Source organism: Microcaecilia unicolor, chromosome 9, assembly GCF_901765095.1.
Source record: "Microcaecilia unicolor chromosome 9, aMicUni1.1, whole genome shotgun sequence".
Lineage (NCBI taxonomy): Eukaryota > Metazoa > Chordata > Amphibia > Gymnophiona > Siphonopidae > Microcaecilia > Microcaecilia unicolor.
Window position 1 is genome coordinate 150,159,050 of NC_044039.1, and position 18,376 is coordinate 150,177,425.

Below are 18,376 nucleotides of genomic sequence, written 5' to 3' on the forward strand. Positions count from 1 at the left end.
CCCTGCCAATTTCCACCACAGTCTGTCCTACCTGCTCTTCCAGGCAAACATATCCTTCTGCTCTCCTGTGTTTATTTTTCTTCTCTCCCTTTAAAGTATATTCCTTCCCTTTTTGTTATTTTATGATCTAGGTCCTCTTGCAGATCCCAGCCCACTGCTCTAACCATTAGGCTACTCCTCTGCTCCTTTTAGGATGTACAGGAGAACTATATTTGAAATTAGCTTTCAGATACTTTTTAGGCAGCAACAAGGGGTCAATATTCAAAACAATTGAAGTGGGCAGGAAAGACTTCTGCCCACTTAAATTGTGCTGAGCAGGTCAGGAGGAAATATTCAGCGGCAGATACATGGCTTGGACAGTGCAACTGAATATCCCCTTTGACAGCTGCGGTACTCCCTGGTTAGTGCCAGGGCAGTCAGGTGGTGAATCTGGGAGTTATGCATGTACCGGCAATATTTAGTGCCAGTACCCACCACTGAGCGGGGTCCTCCATCTATAGTCTTGCCAGTAGTGGGTGCTGTTTCACTATCACATTTTCAATAATGAGGGACAAGCAAACTGTGCAGGACTCCAGGGAACTTGCCTGTCTCTAGTGATTGACCACACACCACCCCCTACTGGCAGCAGTGCAGTTGGAGGACTCCTGCTCAGCTTAGAGGGAATAGTGGTACCCACATAGTTAATTGGGCAAGTAGCTCTTCTTAAATAGCAGTCCTAACTTTGCCCAGTTATCTATGCAGGTACGGCACTGAACATTGGCCATAGCCGCATAACTTCCAAGTGCCACCAAAGATTCAGATATTCAGTGCCAGTGCCTGGATATGGCCCAGCACTGAATAGTTAAGATATATTTTAGCTAGTTGCAGTCAGCGATTAAAATGACCGCCAGTGTCTGAATTTTGATGCAAAAGATTTCAGTGGTTAAATAACCTTGTTTGTTTGTAGGTGACAGTTATAAGTAACAAACAGTTATACTTACTTTGCTTAATTTTCAATATGTGGAGCATGATAATTTATTTATTATGGCTTTTTATGTAAATGGCAATGCATGTCCAAGCGGTGTACAATTACAAATATCAACATACACTATCAGAAAAGGAGTTCCAAAAATCAGATAGGAAAGAGGACACTGGCTGAACCTCAAAGGACATTCACTCAGAAAAAAAAAATGTTCACTAAGATAGTTGTTCAAAAAGATGGACTTTTGCTTCGGATGTACCAACAGGTTTTACTTATTTAGTGTCAATAGAAAAAGAAAACTTAATGTATCTTGCCCGATATTCAGCCACGACTATCAGCATTTTGCTATCCGTCGCCAGTGTTAAACTTTTATGCAGTCCTATTTATGTGGTTAACCTAGCTGGTTAAGTTCTGAATATTGGCACTTAACCAGCCAAGTGCCACCTGCCCCTGGAATGCCCCCAAAATAGATGGTTTTCAGTTCAGTGCTAACCGGTTATTTTCAGCTGCACTAACTAAAGCAGTGGCGTAGCTACGTGGGGCCACGGAGGCCTGGGCCCCTGTAGATTTGGCCCTGGACCCCTCTGCCGACGACCCTCTCGACCCCCATCCCGCCGCCAACCCTCCCCTGCTGTCGCCTACGTTTGCTGGCGGGGGACCCCAACCCCTGCCAGCTGAGGTCCTCGTCTTCCAGCGCAAGGCTTTGTTCTGTTTCTGACGTCCTGCATGTTTTACGTGCAGGACGTCAGACTCACAGAAACAGTGGCGTAGATACGTGGGGCCATGGGGGCCTGGGCCCCCCTAGATTTGGCCCTGGACCCCCCTGCTGATGACCCTCTCGACCTCCCCTTCCGCCATGCAGGACGTCAGAAACAGAACGAAGCCTTGCGCCAGAAGAAGAGGACCTCGGCTAGCGGGGGTCGGGGTCCCCCGGCAGCAAAGGTAGGCGGCGGCGACAATGGGGGAGGGTTGGCGGCAGAAGGAGAGATCGAGAGGGTCATCAGCAGGGGGGGGTCAAAGTTGGTGGTGGCGGCGGGGGTGGGGGTCAGCAATGGCGGGGGGGTCGGCGGCACCGGGGGGGGGGCTAAAATGTGCTCCCTCACGTCGGGCTCTGGACCCACCGCCTGCTGAAGTCTGGCTACGCCCCTGCTGAAGTGCAACTGAAATTAACGATTAGCCCCAAATAGGTGATTTAACCAGCCAGTTGCTGTTTCTGGCCGGTTAAATTGTTTTGAGTAATCGACCCCTCTGTTCCCAAGTAGAATTGTAAGAAACAAAACAGCCTGAAGTACCAAGTCCTTTCCACCCCCCCCCCCCCCCCCCCATTCTGTGACTATAGGAAAAAAAAAGCTTAGTAAATCAAGCTGTAAAGAAACTATGTGATCTGCTGGGTCAGAAACACTTATGCCACTTTTCCTTGCAGGAGGAAGAAGCACAAGAAAGTTTCATTACAAGCCCCTTCAGATCAGTGGAAGAGGTGAGTATTATATGTGACTTTATCATTGAAACTGCTGCCTAATTTTCACACTGCCTAGCAGAACTGTAGTCTGTACATAGTCCATCTTTCAAGAATGGAAGGATAAGCAGGGCAAATGAGCATGCAAGGAATGGGGAAAAGTTGCAGGACACAGCAACTTTTCCCCATTTTCATTTTATGGGATCTTCCTCCATACAGTGACTACCCAGACTCTTACATTCGTAATTGTGAGGCTAGATCGTGTCAGAAGTGTTACATTATATGAGTTATACAGTAGCGGAGTAATTCTATAACATAGGTGCTAGCATTTTTGCACCTGTTAATCACATAAATGTTTAGAATACTATCATATATGTGTGTACATGCTGGATATGTGCCTATGTAATGTAAAAAATTGCATGAAGCCCTTAGGAAACTGGAAGACTGGGCATCCAAATGGCAGATGAAATTTAATGTGGACAAATGCAAAGTGAGGCACATTGGGAAGAATAATACGAATCATAGTTACCTGATGCTAGGATCCACCTTAGGAGTCAGCACCCAAGAAAAAGATCTAGGGGTCATTGTAGACAATATGCTGAAATCTGCCCATTGTGCAGCAGCGGCCAAAAATGCAAACAGGATGCTAGGAGTTACTAGGAAAGGGTTGCAAAATAAGACCAAGAATATTATAATGTCTCTGTATCTCTCCATAGTGCAATCTCACCTTTAATATTGTGTTCAATTCTGGTTGCTGTATCTCAAAACAGATATAGTGGTAAAGGTTCAAAGAAGAGTGACCAAAATGATAAAGGAGATGGAACTTCTCATATGAGAAAAGGCTAAAGAGGTTAGGGCTCGTCAGCTTGGGAAGGAGATGGCTGAGGGGGGATATGATTAAGGTCTACAAAATCCTGAGTGGTGTAGAATGGATAAAAATGAATCAATTTTTCACTCTTTCAGAAACTACAAAGACCAGGGGACACTCAATGAAATTACATGGAAGTACTTTTAAAACAAATAGGAGGAAAGTTTTTTTCACTGAAGAATAGTTAAGCTCTGGAACTCATTGCCAGAGGATGTGGTTACAGCAGTTAGCATATCCGGGTTTAAAAAAGGTTTGGACAAGTTCCTGGAGGAAAACCCATATTCTGCTATTGAGGTAGACATGGGGGAAGCCACTGCTTGCCCTGGGATTGGTAGCATGGAATGTTGCTGCTATTTGGTTTTCTGCCAGGCACTTGTGACCTTGATTGGCTATTGCTGGAAGCAGAATACTGGGCTAGATGAACCATTGGTCTGACCCAGTATGGCTAATCTTATAAATATGCATGTATTTATTTGACATTTGTATCCCACATTTTCTCAACGTGGTTGGTTTCAATGTACAGTATACACAGGTACTTATTAGTACCTGGGGCAATGGAGGGTTAAGTGACTTGCCCAGAGTCATAAGGAGCTGCAGTGAGAAATAAACCCAATTCCCCAGGATCAAAATCCGCTGCACTAACCACTAGGCTACTCCTCTACTCCACTCCACTCCACTGAAGGCAGAGGAGACAATAATTACAGTGATGTAATGCATTTTGGATAGGAGGTTCTGGTTATTGAGAGGAGAGGAATGGGGGTATGGTGGGGGGTACAGAAGGGGTAGTGGAGTGAAATAACTATCAAAGTGATACATTGGTATAAAGGATAGTTACACTGAGTGAAATGTCTTATATATTATCAATGTGAAAGGATTTCTTGAAAAGGAAGGCTTTTAGGAGTTTACAAAATAGCAAATATGTGCTTATAGATTTTAATTATTTTGTTAGAGAGTTCCAGATTCTTGTGCTTATGAAGGAGGAGCTGGCTGAGTATACTGATTCACAACATAATCCTGGACAACACTGGAGGTGAAGGACGCCCAATATATAATTGCATGCCCCATTTGTAGCATTTCACAGTGGGAGATCGATTGGGTTGGCCATGTATTCAGGAGCAAGACCAAAAATGATCCTATGAACTAGCATGCATATCTTGAAGAGAATTCTGGCTCTGATCGGGAGCCAGTGAATTTTCTGCATTAGTAGGTTGGCGCTTTTGAATTGAGACTTCCTATAGATCAGCCTAATGGCCGTGTTTTGGGCTGTTTGTAGTCTGGTTAGTAGTTGTTCTCTGCAACTGGCATAAGCACCTTTGCAGTAATCGGCATGTGCTAAGACCATCGTTTGGACTAGCAGGCAAGAGATCTCTCTGGGAAACAAGTCTCTTATTCTTCTGAGCTTCCACATTGTCTGAAACATTTTCAATATGGTGGTTGAAATCTGTTGTTTCAATGATACATTATGGTCTAGAGTGACACCGAATAGTTTCAGAGTCTCAGCTATTAGATAGGGGGATCCATCTATGTTGACATTAGTGAAAGTATTGCTGTAGTGAGACGATGTTAACACCAGGAACTGAGTTTTATCTGTGTTAATTTTGAGTTTGAATGAGGTGGCCCAAAATATACCCAATTTAATTCTGTCCATGATGTTTTCTAGTTCGTTGTTGAATGGGATGTAGATTGACACATCTTCGGCATAAAGGAAAGGATTAAAGCCATTTTTGCCAAAGTTCATACTAGTGGTATCATCACGATGTTAAATAAGGTGGGGGATATGGGCTAGCCTTGTGAAACTCTGCATTCTGCTTTCCATATTGGAGATGGGGATCTATCTTTACTCGATAGATTCTGAATATTTAAAACGCTCAAACCACTGGTGAACCTCACCATTGAGCGCACACTAAATACTAAAAAGCCCATTTTATACTAATGGGTATCTTAGCATTTAGCATGCAGTGTTATAAATAGTGCAGATCCATGCCCAACTTGGGCGCCAGGATTTACACCTGGTTTCAGTTGGTGTAACCTCTCACACCCAAAGTTAAGCGCAGATCCCAGTGCTACGCACTATTCTATAAAGGGCGCCGATCCCAGAACATCCATTGTAGAATACTGTTCAGCGCCAATTTTTCAGCACCATTTATTGAATCCAGCTCTAAGAGGGTAATTTTATAATGGGGCATCTAGGTTCATAGGGGTGGAAGACACCTACTTTTCCCAATTTTATGAAGATACACAGGTGTCTATGGATAAAGCATCACAAAGACAAGCACAAGGTATGTAGAGATAATTCTTAGATTCTGGACACATGTTTCTGCCTGCTTGGGAGTGGAGCTAAATGTTAAGTACACATGCATGCGTGCATTTTGGGACTCTGCCCATGTTCTGATCAAACTCCTCCCCTGTGCATGCCTACTATATACGTACATGCTGGCTTGCATGACAATTTTATAAGAGACCTTTATAAAATTACCCTCTATGTGATATTTTAACATGCATCTTTATTTTATCTGACTCCCACATTTTTTTTAAAACCCCACTATTTATTTATTTGGATATTGTTCACACCTTTTTCAGTACAAGCTCAAGATGAGTTACATTCAGGTACACTAGGCATTTCCCAGTCCCTGGAGTGCTCACAATCTAATTTTGTACCTAAAGCAACAAAGGGTTAAGGGGTCCTTTTACTAAAGTGCGCTGAAAAATGGCTTGCGGTATTATAGGCGTGGGTTTTCATCGCGCGACACTCCATTTTTCAGCGCACCTGTAAAAAAGCCCTTTTTAAAATTTTTGCCAAAAATGGACGTGCGGCAAAATCAAAATTGCCGTGCGTCCATTTTGGGTCTGAGACCTTACTGCCAGCCATTGACCTAGCAGTAAAGTCTCATGCGGTAACCGGGTGGTAATGACCTTTGCATGCGAAATGCCACGGTGTGCGTAGTTGACACATGCCAGAAAATATTTTCCAGATGCGCGTAGCAAACGCGTGCTAAAAATGAAATTACTGCAAGGGCCACGCAGTAACTGTGTGGAAACTCTATTTCGGCAGGCGTTGGGTGCGCGTAGATGCTTACGCAGCCTAGTAAAATGGCCCCTAAGTGACTTGCCCAACATCACAAGGAGCAGCAGTGGGATTTGAACCAGGCCAGTGCTCCAACCACTAAGCTACTCCTCTACTAGTTTAAATGCCTGGGACCTATATATGATCTTTAACATTAGCACAGAACATTTTATTTATTTAAAAAATGTGTAGTCCTTTGTTTCTTACAATTTAAAGCAGATAACAGCTAACATAGATAATCATAATAATAAAAACAGACTATGAACCAGTTGCTTCATGAAGCAGTTATTTCATTTAGGAATTTTACCTAACCATCATTTCCTGACCTCATGTTTATCCAATCAGTATTGGGGTAATAGGGTCACTCATTATTATAGTGTTTCCAAATTTGTTAGAGTCCCTAATTTCTGTTAACATTTCATCATCTGGACAGTAGTATAACCCCGTCAGAATTCTCTTTCCTTTCGCAAATAGAATTTCTATTTGTAAGAATTCCACATTGCTGTTTCCTGCTGAATTTTTATTGTTTGACTCAATTCCCTCTTTATCATATAGAGGGGCATTTTCGAAAGAAACGTCCAAGTTGGGATTTGGACGTCTTTGTAAAACGTCCAAATCCGGGGGCAGGGAAAACCGTATTTTCAAATAAAGATGGACGTCCATCTTTCGTTTCAAAAATACTAAGGACGTCCTTGGATTTGGATGTCCCTAGACATGGACATCTTTGACTTTAGGCAATTTTCGAAACCAAAGACATCCATGCCTAAAACGTCCAAATGCAAGCCATTTGGAAGTGTGAGGAGCCAACATTTGTAGTGCACTGGTCCCCATGACATGCCAGGACAGCAGTGGGGCACCCTAGGGGGCACTGCAGTGGACTTCATAAATTGCTCCCAGGTACATAGCTCCCTTACCGTGTGTGCTGAGCCCCCCAACCCCCTCCAAAACCCACTACCCCCAACTGTGCACCACTACCATAGCCCTTACGGGTGAAGGGGGCCACCTAGATGTGGGTACAGTGGGTTTGGAGGGCTCGCTGTTTCCTCCACAACGTAACAGGTAGGGAAGTTATGGGCCTGGGTCTGCCTGTCTGAAGTGCACTGCACCCACAAAAACTGCTCTGTCATGGACCTGAGTAGAACATCTGAGCCTGGCATAGAGGCTGGCACAAAATATTTTTAAAGATGGTTTTTGAGGGTGGGAGGGGGTCAGTGACCACTGGGGGAGTAACGGGAGGTCATCCTCAATTCCCTCCGGTGGTCATCTGGTCATTTCGGGCACCAAGTTACGTCCCTGCTTCTTTCGATTATGGTTCAAAGACGTCCAAGTCTTAGGCACACCCAAGTCCCGCCTTCACCACGCCTCCAGCATGCCCCCTTGAAATGTGGATGTTCTTGCAACGGACTGCAGTTGGAGACGTCCAAAATCGAGTTTCGATTATACTGAATTGGACGTCTCTGGGAGATGAACGTCCATGTTCCGATTTATGTCGGAAGATGGACGTCCATCTCTTTTGAAAATGAGCCTGTTAGCATCACCCCATTTCCCTCCAATTTGCTTCACCCTGTCCTTGTGATATAATTTGTGCCCTGGTAACACAGTGTCCCACTGGTTATCCTCCTTTCACCAGGTATCTGAGATGCTTATTTAATCTACCTCTTCATTTAATGCTATATACTCTAACTCTCTCATTTTTTAGGTTTCTAGCAATTGTATACAGACATTTCAAAGTATGTCTTTTGTTTGTATCTGCAGCCTATCTAGCAGTTAACAGGGATAATTTGCAATCTCTTTGTTAAAGGCACCTGGCTCACTTTTGCCTTTGTTGCAACCTCCCTATCAGGATTTGATTTGATATACCACTTAATACAGTAAAGTGTCAAAGCTCTCACTTCCCTGTTTTGACAGCATCCTTCAAAAATACATTACTCTGAACCATGTGCTTCTGAACAACTGTTGGCTTTCCCCCCAGGATCTAGTTTAAAAGCTTCTCTATCTCCTTTTAAACTTTAGCTCCAGCAGCATGGTTCTACATCGGTTAGGGTGAAGCCCATCTTTTCAGAATAAGTTCTCCCTTCACCACAGTGTTATCCAGTTCCTAACAAATCTAAATGAATCTTCCCTGGACCATTATATCATCCATACGTTGAGATTCCAGCAGTCTTCCTGGCTCTTGGGTCCTGCATGTGGAAGAGGGAGAACTTCTGAAAATGCTACTGTGGAGGATTTGGATTTCAACTCTTTATCTAAGAGCCTAAATTTAGCTTCCAGAACCTCCCTCCCACATTTACCTATAGCATTAGTACCTGATGTACCAAGACAGCCAGCTCCTCCCCAGCACTGTCTAAAATCCTGTCTACAGGATGCATGAGGTCTGGTACCTTTACACCAGACAGGCAAGTGACCAAGTGATCCTCACACCACTAACCACCCAGCTATCTACATGCCTAATAATCAAATCTCCAACTGAAAAGTATATCTAAGTAGCCCTCCCCTCCTGGGCAGAAGCTCCTGGAGACACAAAGTTGCAGCAGTGTGATTAGAACTCTGGCTTTCCCTGGTTCTTAGTTCACTGCTCTAAACATTAGGCTACTCCTCTACTCTTTGTGGTTTTGAGAAATCATATACTACATTTTTACTTGTTTAAATAGATTCTAGTTTGCTCAGTTCCAATTTGGCTAGCAGAAGCCTGGCTAATGTATGCTGTAAAAGCAGCATCAAATGATTTTTTTTTTCGTATAATTATATAAGTGCCTAGCTAATACAGGATAGAGAATTTGAGGAAGCATACAAAGAGTAAAGCTTTAATTTTTCATGTCTTATTTCAGACGATGGGCGCCATAATTTGAGTACAGTAGAGTCCGTTTCCAGAGTGGTACCAGCTAAAAGCAGTAAAGCAAAGGGAAAAGACAGACTGACCGGCAGAGCAAGAAGGTAGGTGTCAGTGGCTGTCTGTTGAAATATAGACAAAAACAGGAGTGTGATGGTGATAGTAATGAAAGATACACACATTGCATGAGTGCAGCTATATTGTCAAAAATACATGTATTTGTACTTTACTCAATAGAAATCAAACAAAATAAAACATGGAAAAGAAAATAAGATGATACCTTTTTTATTGGACATAACTTAATACATTTCTTGATTAGCTTTCGAAGGTTGCCCTTCTTCGTCAGATCGGAAATAAGCAAATGTGCTAGCTGACAGTGTATATAAGTGAAAACATTCAAGCATTACTATGACAGTCTGACAGGGTGGGAGGGTGGGGGTGGGTAGGAGGTATGCATGGGGACATCAAAGCATATCATTGATATTCTAACAGGAGGGGTGGGGTGATCAACAGAGACATACAGCTTTATGGTTTATAATGAAATGAGTGCATTTTTTTCATAATTTGGAAATTATACTGCACTATCATGCTGCCTTTGTTTTAATATTTTACTGAATTTTGTAGTCGGTCTGTTGAAATGTATTTTGTCCTTGTTTACTCCTACACCTTCCTCTTTTGCTTCCCAGCTTCACTTTCCCTCTGCCTTGCGCTTCCTTCTTCAATTTTTGAACCCTTGTCACCCTTTTTGGGTTTCATACTTTTCTGTCTCCTATCTTTCTCTCTCCTCTTATCACCTTTCTCCTCCTGGTGGCTTTTTACTGGCTGTTTATCTCTTCTCTAATTACATGCAATGTTTTTTTTCTCTAACAATCAGCTAGAGTGAGTCATGCTGATGAATCACATAATGTAAGGTTGTATGCCTGCACAAAGGTTTCCAGATTCCTGCTGTACATGCTGCTGCTCAATCTCTTCTTGATATTTTGGGTGATAATGACATTCCACTGGATACATTTTGTAGTCTGAAAGAATAAAATAACTACTGCACATCCCAATAGGCAGGACTACACACAGGAAATCAACAGAGGTGTTAGATTTCACATAAAGACCGCTAATTATTTTCTGTCAAGAAGGCAGTAAGAAGACTTTGGGAGATCTCTCTTTTTTTTTTTTTCCACTTTTTCCAACAGATATCAAAGGTCCAACAGCAGAAGTATTACTGGGAAACATCGTGTCACCAAAGCTATTGACACTATCACCACTTCTGCATCTCTTACAGCCTGATCCAGGGCTGGTTCAGTGTGCAAGATGTCTGCAGGTTGAATTACTCAGGAAACAAGTGGAAGAACTGAAGCTGAGAAGCATCCATGACAATGAGATGAAATGCTTCCTGATGAGTCTTAAGATCTACAGTACAGGGAAGGATTGTTCTCTAGGAGAAGATGAAGGCTGGACACAGATCACCAGATCTGCAGAACTGACACCCTGACTTCACCTTTCCTAGAACTGAAGAAATGGTGTGCAGCACTGGAAGAGGTGACAACATCCCAGGAACAGGAGGATTCAGAGTTCAAAACCCTCAAAACCTGTAGGATAAACTTATACTAGGAAGGTTAGTGGTGGTTGGTTACTTCCTTCTGATAGGTACAGAGGAGGAGTGGCCTAGTGGTTAGGGTGGTGGACTTTGGTCCTGGGGAACTGAGGAACTGAGTTTGATTCCCGGCACAGGCAGCTCCTTGTGACTCTGGGCAAGTCACTTAACCCTCCATTGTCTGCCGCATTGAGCCTGCCATGAATGGGAAAGCGCGGGGTACAAATGTAAGAAAAAAAAAATTAATCTGATGACCAGTTATGATGTCCCCAGAGGTGTACCATCTGCCTGATGTCAAGATCTGGAGATTTTGCAGAGACTTATTAAGCCTACTGACTATTATTTGAAACTGCTAATCCACCTGAAGGTATCAAAAGTGATTTTGAGGGGCATAATCGAAAGGGTTGCCCAGGTTTTCCTGAGGACATCCTCGCAGCACGTCCCGGCGAAGAGGCAAACCCATATTATTGAAACAAGATGGGCGTCCATCTTTCGTTTCGATAATACGGTCGGGGACGCCCAAATCACGAAATTTAGGTTGACCTTAGAGATGGTCGTCCCTGATTTTTGGCCATATCAGAAACGAGGAAGCCCATATCAGAAATGACCAAATCCAAGCCATTTGGTCGTGGGAGGAGTCAGCATTCATAGTGCACTGTTCCCCCTCACATGCCAGGACACCAACAGGTAGGGGGGGATGGGCCTGGGTCTGCCTGCTTGAAGTGCACTGCACCCACTAAAACAGCTCCAGGGACCTGCATACTGCTGTGATAGAGCTGGATATGACATTTGAGACTGGCATAGAGGCTGGCACAAAATATTTAAAAAGGTTTTTTTTTTAGGGTGGGAGGGGGCTTGGTGACCGCTGGGGGAGTAAGGGGAGGTCATCTGGTCAGTTCGGGCACCTTTTTGAGGCTTGGTCGTAAAAAAAAAGGACCAAGTAAAGTTGCCCAAGTGTTCGTCAGGGACGCCCTTCTTTTTTCCATTATTGGTCGAGGACGCCCATGTGTTAGGCACGCCCCAGTCCCACCTTCGCTACGCTTCTGACACGCCCCCATAAACTTTGGTTGTCCCCGCAACGGAAAGCAGTTGAGGACGCCCAAAATCGGCTTTTGATTATGCCGATTTGGGCGACCCTGTGAGAAGGACCCCCATCTCCCGATTTGTGTCGAAAGATGGGCGCCCTTCTCTTTCGAAAATAAGCCTGATAGTGGTTCTGAGAGAGAAGGTGAAGCAGATAGATGTGCAGGCAGTGTTTTCCTGAATCCTCCCTGTCGAGAGTAGAGGCTGAGGCTGAGAAGCTTGTACCCTGGAGATGAATGCATGGCTGCATGGATAGTGTCTTCAAGAGCATGTTGGCTTTCAGGACCATCGGATGGTTTTCCAAGGGTTGCTAAGCTGAGATGCTGTCCTCCCCTTCTTTGATAGGTGAAGTGTCTTCTGCAACAGACTGACTAATATACTGAGGAGGGTTTTAAACTAAGATCATGTTGTGTGTGTGTGGGGGGGGTGGAGGGGTGGTAAGTAAAAAAAAAAAGCCCTCAGGTAAGTAAAACATTAAACATTTGTATAGAAAAGGGGGAAAAGGTAACATTTGGAAAGTTCTGTATACTCATACCCATAGTATGGTAAATAAAGTTCTGGATCTAAAAATTGTAATGGAAGAGGCTGACTTGGATATTGGTGGTCAAGGAGATAATAGATGAATGACATGACTGGAATATAGTTATACCAGCTTTTAATCTATTCAAGAAGGGCAGGATAGGAAGAAAGAGAGGCAGAGTGGTGCTATATGTCAAAAATAATATTAAAATCAATGAATTACAGGACTTATGAGGTAAGAAGGCAGCACTATGGGTTAATCTGGAAAGAGGGAATGGCATGTCTGTCTATGCAGATGTGATAAACATACCTCCCTCAAGGGCAAAAGAAATATTACTATGAAAGAGAAAATGTATTTGATATGTCCTGGCTGCATTGTTACCTAGAAGTAGGGAGTCCTGCATTCTTTACATGGAGAACTATTCCGGACACTAGTAATGGAGCCCAGGTGGGAAGAGAGTGATACTGGATCTTGTGCTTAATATTGGGAAGAATGTTTCTGATGTCATTCAGTGATCAACAGATAGTCAAAGATAGGGAATACCTCAAGGAGTCATTAGGAGAAGTAGAAAAGCAGTGGCAAAACTGAAAAGGAGATATTTTAAGGGCTATGAAACTTTTCTTAGTAATGTAAATAAAAATAAGATGAAAAAGAGGTTACATATGATTTTCAAAAGACATAGCTGAAATGGTAAGGAAAAAAAGTTAGCCTTTATAAACTAAAAGATCACAGAAAGAGAAAGACAAATAGCAATATATTGAGAAGCTATGGGAAGCTGGTAAAGTAGTCAGGAAAGCAAAGATGGAAAGAAATAGTTAATACAGTAAAGTAGGTGGACAGGAGGAAGTGCAAAAGTGGCATTGTGAAACTCAAGGCTGAAGGGGAGGAATATGTAGAGGCTAATGAAAATAAAGGGGAATTGCTTAACCAATATTTCAGTTATGGGAATGCCTATGCATGATCTTGTTGGCACACATAGTTGTTGACACAGTTTTATAGGTTCATTTTTCATGCGTAGAACATGCTTTTGACATGTAAAGTGCTTTTTGAAATGATCCCCTATATAGACATGGGCCGTTAACACATGACTATTAAAAAGATTAGTGCATGAGCCCTTAACACCACCTATTTTAAGGGCTCACATGCTAATCATTTCCTAACCAGTTAGTGTTATGTCAAACTCCTGATGCAACGTCAAACAAGAAAAGCAGACTGAAAATTGTTAGCTGAGTGGATTTATTTTCAGTTACCCAATGTGGCCACGTTTCGCCTCAAATGGCTGCATCAGGGGTTTACAGTACACTGTTAATCAGACATATAAAGAATATAATTAAAATCAGCATGTAAATAATTCTAAAATTGTCTAAAACAACATATAAATAATTCTAAAATCATCTATTGAAAAAATATAAAATAATAACAGTCAAAATCTTTAATAATGATATGTCAACAATAAAAATTTTACATTACAAAACTGATCTCCCTTGGCGGAGGCCAGGTCACTGACCCCCCGCTTCTCTAACGAGCAACATTGCATCATAGCCCAGCGCCAATGTAACACGCTAGGGGCCTCCCGGCTGAGCCAAAGCTGCAAGATGGTCCTCTTCCCCATCAGCACCGATCTCCTCAGAAAGCCCCTCAATCCTTCTGGCATCCGCCCCTGCGTCGAGAAAACATCAAACAATTGTCCGGGGGTGGGCCTCCATGGCACCTCCCACATAGCCGACACCTGATGAGCAAGGGCTAACCAAAATGCCAACACCCCCGGGCAGTACCAAAACATATGGCCCAGGGAGGCCCCCCCTCTAGCACATTTAGGGCAGTTATCTGTTTCATGCAATGTTGTTCGGAAGGCCCTATGAGGGGAGATGTGCAGCTGAAGGATAAACTTGTAATTCAACTCCCACCAAGCCACATTCTCAGTCACTTTGCTGATGGAGTTCAAGCAGGTCATTACTTGTTGTGGTTCCAAACGCCACTTCAATTCCTGACTCCACTGGGCACATATCAGAGACGTGTCCAACGGTTCCAAATGAGTTCGTAAGCAACTGTGAAAGTATTTCAATGGCGTTCTTAGTTGCGCCTCTAGAGCCAAGAGCTCAACTTGACTCTCCCAAACTCTCTGTCCCAGGGAGTCAGCTGGCAGGGATTGTATATAATGCTTCATTTGGAAATAAGCAAATAGATCGCCTCACTCCAAACCATATTCCTCACATAAAGCCTGAAAAGTCTTGATAGCCCCCTGCTCTGTCACTATCTGAGATAAAAATTGGATCCCTCGGGCAGTCCATCTGTTCAATGAAAGGGATGACCCTTCCTCTGGGAAGGAAGGGTTGCCTCGGATCGGCAGCAGGGATGATGCCAAATTATTCCATTTAAAGATTCTGCAAAGCCCGCGCCACGCTTTGCGTAGGGGGTATAAAATATATTTTTAGGGGCCCAGGGGGGTTAGCTGATCCGATGGGGCATGTAGCCAGAATGCAAAGTAAAGAGGGGCCATCAAACTAGTCTCTGTCCGTGTACAGGAAAAAAATTCAGTGGATCGAAACCAGTCCGATAAGTGACGTAAGCAACATGCCATAGAAAGAAGTCTCAAATCCAGTAAACCCAAACCCCCCTTGTCTCTTGGGCGCATAAGTTTTTTGATCCCAATCCGAGCTCTCTTCCCCTGCCACAAGAACCCGTTAAGCTGTTTCTCTAACCAGGGGAGTGGGAGCATTTGTAGACTATAAGTCTACTTGGGGAACAATATCATGTTGTATAATACTATGCGACCATTTAAAGAAATGGGTAACCCCCTTCAGCTCTGCAAAGTAATAGACAAGTGATCCCTCAAGGGCCCCATATTTACTGCATGTAATCGGGATAAGTCTGACGGAATATGTACACCCAAATAACGGACCGCCCCCTCAGCCCACTAGAATGGGAAATCCCCTACCCAGTCTTCCTTCACCTCCGGTTGGACCGGTAGAGCCCATGACCAGTATTTTAAAAAAAAATGCTGACTGAATACTGACATCATCTTTTCCGGAATCTCTGGAATTTCATTCTGCTTGGCATCACAGTCTCTTACCCATTTGTGTTACTGGTGAACTATAGAGATGTGCAAAGGGCACATGTTTTCTTCTTGGGCTTTTGTCCTAATTTTGGGGCTTTTCCGTTCATATTCACACATTAGTTTTAATAAAAATTTTAACATGTGCGGTAATTTTTAAATCTACGCAATATATGGTAAGTACCTGACATCAAAATCTCTTTTGGGAAGTATGAACTCCCCCTCAAATCACAAGTCAGGAATCTTGGAATACAGTTAGATTCAACACTTATTCTGATTCCCCAAATCCAAGCAACCTTCAAGAGCTACTTCTGGTATTTGCCACAACTACACTGCCTCTCTCCTTACATCGAGAAGGAAAATGTTATCCCAGTTGTGCATGCCATGATAACATCAAAACTGGATTACTGTAATGCACTCTACAATGGTCTGACTACAAAGGGTCTGCACCAGCTCCAATTGATTCAGAATGCTGCAGCAATATTCATAGAAGGTTGCAAGCGACGTGACCAAATCACACCATTTTTGCAAAAAAACTTTATTGGCTACCAGTACAATACAGAGCTAAATTTAAAACTCTATGTCTGATCTTCAAGGCCTTTAAAGGAAATGGACCTTAGTACTTGAAGAACAGGATGACCTTCTACACACCTCCAAGGACACTAAGGTCTTCCCAAGGGACATCCCTAACCACACCCTCTCCAAAAGGACATTACATGATGTGACAACCTGCTTCTCCTGAGTAGCCCCCACACTTTGGAATGCACTCCCTGAAAGGCTCCGCTTAACACATGACTATCTCTACTTCAGGAAGCAGGTGAAAGTATGGCTGTGCAACCAGGCCTTTAATGGAAGAAGTAACTAACCTGTTAGTGTCTCTCTCTCTCTCTCTCTCACACACACACACACACACACACACACACACACACACACACACACACACAAAGCTGCACATACTATAGATGGAGATGTTCATCCACTCCTACTGTAGCTGAGATAATATTTAATCACCTGACTTCATATGCAACTCTCTTTAAATTAGTCACCTTATTTTCTAACTCCTCTTACTCTCTTACCTATCTATATGTTCCATCTTTGCATATACCCTTCACTGTCTATTAAAATGTTGTATTACGTATTGTGTTGACATTGTAAATAATATACTATGCCATACTTTGTATTATTATTTGCATATTTTGACTGCTGTAATTGTCTATTGCTTATGTTTGATTTATTCTTATTGTACACCGCCTTTAGTGAATTCTTTCAAAAAGGCGGTAAATAAATCCTAATAAATAAATAAAATAAATTGCACACTAAGTTTAAGGCACAGTAAGAAATGCACATCCCTAGTGACCTGCTGCCTTCAGAGAGTACCTGTTACAGGTAAACATCTAAATGTAAGGAAAGACTCTTCTGTAGCTCTATCAGTTTTTCTAAATTGCTTAATGTTTTGTTTTCTTAGATGGGATGGAAAAAATGGTAAAACTGCATCTTGTACAGTGGAAGGATCTTCTGTCCAGGTAGGTGTAGGGTAAGATCATCTTTCATACCTGTTAGATAAGAATTAGTCTTTGAGAAATAGTTTTTAACTTGTGAGTGGTCTTTGGCTTATTCTAGGAACTCCCAGAGCCGGAAAAATTGAAGGTTGCATATTCATCTGACAAGAAATTAGAAAATGATAGTAGTACGTTGCAAGAGGAAAGCTTGGAACTGCCAGGGATCCAAAGTAGCCAAGATGTTTCTGAGGAAAAGAGGAACAAAGAGACAGAATACAGAGAAGATGATGTGCCTAGTATCCATCATTTAGAGCCAAAAGGCTGTCTACACCATAAAGGGGTACCAGAGAATGGAGAGTGTGGATCTGATCCTTGGAATCCAGAGGCCAACATAAGCACTGGTGCTTCAAAAAAAGCAACCCAAAAGCTTCAAATCATAGCAATAGAGGAAAAAGGTTTCCGGAAGGCATCAATGCGCAGAAAAGTTAGCCGTTAGGTAAGAGGAAGACCATATGAAAGAATAATAGGAGATAGTGATAAAGGTGTACTCCTCCGTAAAGCAAAGATAATAATGGGAAATGATCAGGTTCTTGACTCCCTTGATATAAAGAGAATATAAATATACTCCATACTCAACCAAAACTCTGGGTTTATCAAATCAGCATGGAGCACCAACTGCGTATTGTAAAGAAAACAAAGCTACTTAAAAATCCTTTAGTGAGAAAAGTGAAGAATGTCCTAGAGATTGCACTACATACAAGGAAATGGAGGATGAGAATATTTACTTGGATCACAGTTATCCTTAGTTTGTATCTGAAGATATGAGGGCCCAGTCCAGCCTGAGCCTTTAAGAGATTGAGTCCTACAGGCTGCTGCTCCTAAGGCTGAGTAGTATGTAAGAGTGAGGGCTGCCCCATGGAGGATGTGCCTCTTTCAGGCCCCGATACTCAAACCTCTGGTGCTGTTCTGAATAGTGCTGTAAAAATACCGTTAGAACAGCGTAGAAGAATGTCCTAATACTCATTGCTAATGAGATGCAAATATAGGCGCGCTCATAGCACTGGGCATTAGGGAGTTTGGTGGGAGGATTGTGCTTGGCGCATGCGCAGAAGGGTTCTGCAGTAAGCTCGCCTCCTGCACGCATGTACCTGGAAAAACCAGAACGTGAAACACACATTGGTGCCTGTTTTCTGTGGTTTAAATACAAGGTTTTTTAAAAAAATTTTTTAGCATAGATGCTTTAACTTTAGACACAGGAAACAGAAGCCAATGCATGCTTTCACTTTGGGCATTTAAAATTTTTTTTTAGCATGGACAATTTAAATTTGGATGCAAGAAACATTTGCCAATGTGTGCTTTCACTTGGGTCTGTACACAGGCTTCTTTCTGCTTCCAAAAGCAATCAAAACCAGTAGATTTTGCAGAAAGAATCATGAGACAAGCACAAGAATC

General features: G+C 42.8%; 1 protein-coding gene across 2 annotated transcripts in view; it reads left to right on the top strand.

The window, feature by feature from the left end:
- The window catches only part of CCDC9B (coiled-coil domain containing 9B), a 294,033-nt gene extending 275,978 nt beyond the window's left edge, over window positions 1-18,055 (top strand). For both annotated transcript variants that reach the window (XM_030215177.1, XM_030215178.1), the window contains 4 exons: window positions 2,385-2,438; window positions 9,178-9,283; window positions 16,891-16,948; window positions 17,046-18,055. In XM_030215177.1, coding sequence (XP_030071037.1) covers window positions 2,385-2,438; window positions 9,178-9,283; window positions 16,891-16,948; window positions 17,046-17,420 — 593 coding nt within the window. In that variant the 3' untranslated portion in view covers window positions 17,421-18,055. The remainder of the gene's footprint in view (window positions 1-2,384; window positions 2,439-9,177; window positions 9,284-16,890; window positions 16,949-17,045) is intronic.
- The last annotated feature ends 321 nt before the right edge of the window (window positions 18,056-18,376 follow it).